Genomic DNA, 8,735 nt, shown 5'->3' on the forward strand with positions numbered 1-8,735 from the left:
GATGGCCAATGGCAGGTCTTGATGGCTGGCGGCAAGCGGGTCTGTGCAGTGGGAACCTCTGGCGGTCGGCGGCACACCTAGCAACTGGTCGCGGCACACTAGAGTGCTGCGGCACACCACTTGAAAAAGGCTGCCCTAGTGTCTCTTTACCACATTACATAGAGGTGTGTGAGCGGCTGCTACTAAAATCTGAACAGGTTACTCTGCTGTAACCCTGACTCCTGTTATACTTAACCACTTGCCTGCAACCACTGCGACCATACCTGCAAGTGCTTTATCTGACCTGGTTGCACAGGATGCGACCAGTCAGATAGACAGTGTTAGCAGGGGCAGGGAAGGGAAACTTCCCTCCGCTGCTGCTGTCAGAGGAACCGGAAGGTCCCACTGCCTCTCTGCACTCTCCCCTACTGATTGTCGTGATGTTGATCACTGCTGATCGGTCAGCACGGCAGGAACCCCCCTGCAGCAGCCGCTGGGGAAGTGAAAATTAACCCCCCCAAGCCACCCCTAGACTCCCCCTGTGTACCTGGAGGCTGTACCGGCTTTCAAAATGAAAGCCACGATGATTGTGATGTTCCGATGGTCGCGATGTTCCTGATCGATGTTTCGATGTTTGGGAAAAATGTATAATTTTTTAGGAAAATAAAAAATATATATATTTTTTTTTAACTTTTTTTTTTATACTGAAATCATTTTGGATAGGGTTCAAATTCATGTTCTTCATCTGATTCACTCATAAAAAAAAACCTGACAATTTTGGAGCAGTTTTTTTGGGGAAAAAATCGTTAGTTAAGTGGTTAAGAGATTAATCCCTATAAATCCCCATCCAAGATCACACTCAGCCCAAACCCAGGATGAATGAGCCCCTATATGTACAGAGAAGATGCTGTGATACAGGTGGGAGCTGTGTGCAGGTGACCAGGAAGCGGTGACATCATCACTGTAGGACATGGCATGTGCCGAGAGATGACAGTTATTGTTCAAACTGGATGTGACGGTTGGAGAGGACGCAGCAGCAGAGACTTCCCCATTTGGATTGGCCATCGATATCCTTTGTGTTTCATGCGAAATTCATATAATATATAGAAAATAGCTATTATATTCTTTATTTATTGATTATTTCTTTATTTATCTAGCTGTTATATTCTTCTTTACTTATTATTCCTAGCTTTCTATATATATACAGAAGAGTTTACCATAGTTTTTTTTATAAACCATATCTAATTTCTATATTTATATCACATATATATTTAGATTTTAACAGTTAAGAATTAAATCATCTTTAATTATTTATATTACCATTATTATCTTATTTAGTAGATTAGTAATGTAGCACAAATACTGTATAATTTGTACTTTATAATAGATTTCATTTTAGCAATATTAGACTTTGTATATTTATTGTTATTGAAAGTAAGTTTAGTGCTTTTTTACATCTCTCTTATTTATTGTAGAAGTAAGTGAGCAGGATCCATGGACAGCAGGTGAGCAGCGAGTGTTGTGTAGTGAGACCCAGTATGTACTATATAGGGAGAGACAGGATATGATTGGGGAAGAGATGCAGAATGTCTGTTAATGATAAGTTTATATTATTACTACAAATAATGTATTGACAGGTAGTTTTAATTGTTAAAATGGGGATAAGTTTAGAGATAGAACACCCTGATGTCCCGGCCTCAGCCCTGAGTTTATTATACAGTATTTCATCTTCTGCCAATAGGTCAGTTGTACTAATTGTCATCAATAAAATATGATGTATTGAGGACTATTAACATATGGAAAGTATAGATAAAATGAATGTAATTCAGCGTATCACAACTTTATACCAATGTTTAACAGACAGCGTTAGGTGACAGTAATAAAGATTATACTAGACGGGGTACAGAAGTGACTATAGCTGAGATGCAGTAAGACTGAGACACAATGTACAGAAATGGAGGTGTAATTCTGTTACATATATCTTCCTCCCATCAAGGTCATCTCCCGGTCCTTCCACCTCTTCCCAGTACCACCAGTGGAAGAGGAAGAGAGGGACATGCGGACAGTATGGAGAAGAGCAGTAAGTGGACTATTTTATCTTATTACAGATACACAGTAAAAGTACTTATACATTATATAGATAGTGTTACAGGGTAATATTACACATATTGCTAATAACATCTGTAACACAGTAATTCCCCCTGTGCTGGAGATGACAGTGTCCTTCTACATGAGACATACATGGGCCTCTTTCTGCAGTGCCCTGACAGCTGCCTGAAGTGACAGAATGACAATAAATAGGGCTATAAATGGGTGTGTTGTCACCAAATTAGGGTGGATGATATAAAAGTTGGGCAGATATCTGTCTCTGCATAGATATTATATAATAATCACACATTGTGCAGAAAACAGTAACACATAACAGATCTGTACTGCGATACGTCATCCTGTAGCATCTACTAAACTGTGATTTCGCTTTCCCCTCCCAGCTCATCATCTGGATCTCCAAGCCCCTGCAAATGGAGAAGAGGACGGATCGTCAGCGAGGTGAAGGCTCCCTTCCTGCAGCGGGAGGAGCGGGTGGCTTTTTATGACATCCTGGGTAAGCCATACTGCTCATATCACTGTATCTGATGTACATGTATTGTCACAGCCTATCTCCCCTTTTATTCATAGTTATAGGGACAACACAGGCCAACCCCTGTAAGTAATAATGTTCTAGAGAGCTGTAAATGTGTTGTCTATCTGTGGACATCCTCTGGTATATAGGGAATGATCAGCTCAGGGACTCCTGTCCTGATCCCATAAGCCTGTTCCCTGGATGGTGCAGCAACCTATTTCCCTGCAGTGATAAGAGTATTACTGACTGTCCATCCATAGATCTTCCATAGAGCACTGATGAACAGCTGGGGACAGACTGAGTCCTCACCTACCATGAGCACCTGTGCTTGTGTATTACACCTGTGTGTAAGGGAAAGTACATGACCTAGTACAGTAAGAGTGTTACATGCTCAGTGCAGGCAGTCATTAGGAGTGCACATTATATTATTCCCAAAAGTCAGAGCAGGAATTAGATTTGCAGAATGAGATAATTAGAGGTGTACATGTAATAGGGTGACGCACAATCTCACCTGTGTGACATATAACACACCCCATCAGGACACTGTAGTATAGATGCCGGTGTCTGTACTGAGTTGGAGAGGTGATACATTATTATATCAGAGTGCAGTGGAAGTGATGTATATAAGACTCATTGCATTACTGTGGGGTTTGTAGTCACTCCAAAATATCAAATTGTGACCCATGTAATGAAGACCCAATGGTCCCTTACTTTTACCTTGTATATAGTGTACAACTTGCAATTAATAAAAAGATTGATATGAAACTAATCATAATCAGGAATCTGTAATAATGAGCTTTACCAATAATCCAATAAGCACATAAAATGCACATGATCCATTGTATGTACAAGGGGCAGAATCATAACATCTGCACAAAACTACAGTGCTACACATGTGTATATTGTGAGGAGAATAAATGTCACTTATTATAGTGTGTGATACAAATGTGCAGTTAGAATATACATTACCTATATTAGTTACTGCAGATTGGGATAATTATATAATATACAGCAGCTTGGTAAACAGACATTACTATGTATATTATATGTATCTGTGGTAAGAGATGGAATATAAAAGTGGCCGCCATATTGCAGACTGCTCAGTCCCTGGTACACAAAGTGTATAGTGTGTACTACACTGAGGGGGCAATAAGCTCCTTATGTAATGCTGTAGACTATAGACTCTCTTACAAGTCAGTACAGAGGGTTCTGACCTAATATAAAGGTAAATATAGACTATCCTGGCTGAGTTATTATTATCTATTTTAGAGGACGACCACATCAAAAACTTTCTTCTCGAAGACACCGGCCTGAGGACATCTGACAAGTACCTCCTTGCTATGGTACTTGTCTACTACAAGCGGGCAGGCCTGAAGACGGAGGAGTATCGGAAGAATTTCTTTGCCGCCCTGTAAGTATCTCATGGATCATTTATAATCTTCTCTTACAATTACCCCATTCCCATAGCGCTAGCAGGCTCCATCTTACGTACACCAGCACTGGAACATATTGTTAGCATTATTACAGGTGAAATATGAATCATAGACAGGTAAACCACTGTTAAAACCAGATTGACACAGCACCAAGTCACAAGAGAGAAGAGAGTTCAAACAAAGTCAAATTTAGCATGAAGGTAAAAACTGACCTCTCAGTGCTGACAGCTAATCCACAAGTCCATATTATGTCATCTACATGACTCCTCCATACAGCCTCATGCAAACTGGCTTAACCCAATTTCTGTTCCTATCACCTTATGTCTCTTCTGATGTATGTTCTAGTTACTGTCTCTTATTATATTATATGTACACTGTTGCTTACTAACTGTCCATGTGCTGTTCCAGGTTCTTGGCAAACCAGGTAGAAGAGGACGAAGCATTCAGAAGAGAGATCTACCCCTGGGCCCTCGGCTGGACGTGGAGGACAAAGATGAATCGCCTGCATCAGAGAAGAGACAGCTTGCTGAGGAGGATGGACTTCAGAGCCGTGGTGGATCGGGCCACCTGTGATCTGGTTAGTAGTAATAAGGGATAGGAGACGTATTTGGACCTGGCAGTAAATATAAAAGTTAGACTATACAGCATTGGATATAGTACTGTATAATGGGGGGAATGGGTGTGTAGTGTACAGGGTGGAGACTTACTGCATGCTCAGTTCTGCAGCTCACTTTCTATGATTTTGGTTTTTGTCTGGAGTCCAAAAGAAAACTTTTTTTTAAATTATATTAAATGCCTATATTATGTGTTACTATATAAAATATTTTTATTTGAAAGAAAGGTTCAGAGACAGCAAATGGAATCGCCCACTTCGTAAGTAATTGCATATAAATGTTGCATATGACAGGACATTTAAGCTGTATGACAGCTGAAATTGGTTTTAAGTTCTACCTGACGCACCCCACTCCTTCCCCACCAAATATGTACACTGGGTCTGTTGAAAAAAATGGTTTCATCGATGCTTATATCATTATAGGTCATGGCGGAAGACCCTTTTCACTGGGCCTGGATGAGGACTCGGCCATTACACCACGGCTGGGCCGTACGCTGGTACCATAGGCACTGGCAGGAGTACCAGATACGAGGCCCAGAGAGCAGCCCTCTACAATCAAGTGGGAAGTGGTCGGAAATAACATCTGCCGCCAGACAGAAGATGAGACCGAGACCATTCTAAAGGTCACTGTCCAGTAAACATCTCCGGTGAGTAGAGGGTGAATGGAACAGAAAATATTATTGTTCCTAGTCCACGTTGTCTTATTAAGTTGTTTCATATGTGACAATTACAAACTACTCATCAATAATATAACAGTATCAGATGTGAGCTCAGAAGTGTAGGAAAGATCCTGTCTGGGTACAGGGGACATGTAATGCAGGTATGACCACCTCTGCCACAGAAAGAAATTCATTATTAATCTCCTGCCCGGACAGATGACTGAATGAAGTTCCGGGTGCTAGATATGAAAACATTGTGCTTGCCTGGATAACACTAATCAGCACTCTAACATTGCCTGGTTCTATAATATAAAATAAAATAAAAGGATCTGTGCTATAATACACTAGCAACCTATAACTATTTATAAGAGATACTTTACTAATATTTATCGCTATTTATGTCTATTATTTTATTAGTATATGAGATTTATTTGATCTTAAATTATAATATTTTATATGCTTCATGTTTGATGTTTAAATGCATATTAATAATTAGTGTGCCTGGTGTGGTTATCTGCCACATCTAATCACATATTATACCACAGATCCTATTATTTATGGTTATAAGGTGACATACCGGACACACATCCTTTTGGATCATATTGCTGTGGTTCTTTATAAATTCACTATTACGTTTTAGTAATAACTGTTTCACTTTAATGGTCACATTTCTTTATTAGCACCTGAAATTATTTATATATGTGTTTGGGTCTAATATATGGAAACCCATGTGGCTGAAGCCTCTCTCCTTCACATCTCAGGTATAACAAGTAAAAACATTCTGTACAATTAACTTTTACATAATGTTTTATAAGTATTTGGAAGGTGGACGATGTTTAGCAAATGACAATAATAACCCACTCTTATAATCAGGCTGTATATCTTCTCTGATAGTGTAAAGAGAACAAGTGGATGTGTGCACTCTCCAAAAGGAGGGGACGCCCCTGTGGATTCCCTACCTGCTCCCCTATACTGTATTTATATAATCCCACTGCACAATTAGTGTCACTTTAGGGGCAGGTAGGTGATCAGTGAAGGTCACATTTTAGACGTGATATATCACTAGGCTACAGTAGCTTTAACAATACATCACGTCTAAAATTTGTCCTCTAAAATGTAAATACTGTATGCCTCCTCACTGATCAGTACCAGCACCCAGAGTGACACTACACAGTGTATGTACTCATGTGCCTAATCTACCCACCTCCTGCCATGGCAAACCTATGGATCGCTGAGCACGCCACCATCCTGTCCTGCATCTCCATTCCCCGTACAGCTAGGCAAGCACACTTGCACAAAGTAGGTGTGTGATGGCACAAGAGTATTTGCACTGATTGTTACACTTTGCAGTTTGGTAATTACCCTTTCTGTGTACTGACAACTGGTATATCTGTTTTATATCTGTCTTAGAGCCATGAAGACCTGACCAATGAGGATGAAGAAATGAAGAGCAGACCAGACGAGGAATGAAGAAGAGCATTACACCACATACACTACACTACACTACACCACACAATAGTACCACAACACTGTTACTTACATTAGTCCCTTTAGTATGCCCAGAGGAAGGGCAGTACAGCAGCCATGGTTCCTCGCAGGTTTCCACCATAGGGGGTTTTGTCTGTCCTGAGTGCTGCTGTACACTCTCCATGAGTGATAGGCTGTAACTGCTAGAGTTACATTGTAATGTATAGTTAATATCTCTATATATTTGACTACTTTGTATATTTCTATAGTTTTATATCATTTTAACTGAATAATATAATAAAAAACATAAGTATTTTAAAATAAATTATTAATATGTAATAGTTATAAATGATAATATAGGCAATAGTATTTTTAAGTATATATTTTATTATTTAGCATTTATTTATTTAGACCTAGTTTTTCTAAAACTTTTGAAATTAACAATATAATATATAACATATACATATTAGTATATATAATAATATATTATATAATATAGAATCAAATATGTTGTTTAAAATAAATTGTAAATACAGTATACAATTTTTATACATTATAATATAGTCCTTAGTATGTTAATAACTTATTATTAAACACTAATGCAGTTAGAGCTTACTTTTTATTACAATTCTCAGTTAATAATATAATATAATAAAATAACATAAATAGTTTCTAATCAATTATAAGTCTAGAATAGTTATAAATTAAAATAGTAATTAGTATTTTATATATATATTTCATTATAAAGCACCAATTCCATTAAAACATAGTTGCAATGATACTTTTGAGGTAATAATATAACAAAAATAAAATCACATATAAGTAGTTAATAATCAATGCAAATCATTTTAGTATAATAAATGATAGTATAGCCATTTAGTATTTTTAAATATATACATTATTAAACACTAATTCAATAAAAACCTAGTTTTTAATATATATTTCAATATCTCATATAATAAATAACATAAAATCACATATTTTATAATAAATTTTATATTTATAGTTAATCTTATATTTTGTTGTAGTCATTTATTTGTGTGTTTCTGAGTTAATAGTTTGTTATGGTTAAAAAACAGAAAAATGCACAATTCTCTGAAGTTGCTGGTTATGACATCTGCGTATGAAAGCAGTGCGGTTCCTACAGGGTGTACAGCCTGATATGGCAAACGTGTTGCTGCAAAACACAATCCTTATGGTTACCAGTGTCTGCCAGGCCTGTAATGCTGGTCACACATGCCCATTCTGCTGCTCAGTGTGAGTGCCAGACAATGGGGATAATGCCCAACTTTGCCATACATGACGGTCACAACATGTGTAGCATCACTGGCGCCTGTTAGTTCCATCAGAATATGAAACACACAAGACATCTACAGTTCATTTCTGACTATAGTAAGAAACATACCCAATAATGAGTCTATCGAGTTTGTTAATTAATGAGCCATTACCTTCATTTTTAAACATGTTTAATCCCATTGCAGATATTTTATTATTATTATTATTATTATTATTATTATTATCCTTTATTTATATGGCGCCACAAGGGTTCCCCAGCGCCCAATTACAGAGTACATAAACAAATAATCAAAACAGTAAAACAGCAACTTACAGTTGACGACAATTTAGGACAAGTACGGACGGGGTAAATAAACATAGCTACATCAGCAGATGACACTGGAATAAGTATCAGGTGGCAGAAGACTGCTGGATTTGGGCAGTTGAGGATTATTAAAGTAAGAAAAAGGATAAGCACATGAGGGAAGAGGTCCCTACTCGTGAGAGCTTACATTCTAAAGGGGAGGGGTAGACAGACAGGGGTGACACAGATGGGGTACATAGATCGCGTGGAACAGAGGGTTAGGATGAGATTTGGCTGGGTTTGGGGAAGAAGTGGGTCTTGAGAGCCCGTTTGAAGTTTTGTAGAGAGGTGGAGAGTCCAAAGGGTGAGAGATAGGGAATTCCAG

At 38.1% G+C, this 8,735-nt stretch overlaps 1 protein-coding gene across 1 annotated transcript; it reads left to right on the forward strand.

The window, feature by feature from the left end:
• The first annotated feature begins 1,327 nt into the window (after positions 1-1,327).
• On the forward strand, positions 1,328-7,072 carry LOC134943752 (speedy protein 1-A-like). Its single transcript, XM_063932413.1, has 7 exons — positions 1,328-1,484; positions 1,976-2,059; positions 2,469-2,581; positions 3,869-4,010; positions 4,441-4,609; positions 5,069-5,292; positions 6,715-7,072. The coding sequence occupies exons 1-6, from the start codon at positions 1,474-1,476 to the stop codon at positions 5,264-5,266; spliced, it is 717 nt and encodes a 238-aa protein (XP_063788483.1). The 5' UTR covers positions 1,328-1,473; the 3' UTR covers positions 5,267-5,292; positions 6,715-7,072.
• The last annotated feature ends 1,663 nt before the right edge of the window (positions 7,073-8,735 follow it).

The sequence above is a fragment of the Pseudophryne corroboree genome, chromosome 7 (genome assembly GCF_028390025.1).
Source record: "Pseudophryne corroboree isolate aPseCor3 chromosome 7, aPseCor3.hap2, whole genome shotgun sequence".
Taxonomy (NCBI): domain Eukaryota; kingdom Metazoa; phylum Chordata; class Amphibia; order Anura; family Myobatrachidae; genus Pseudophryne; species Pseudophryne corroboree.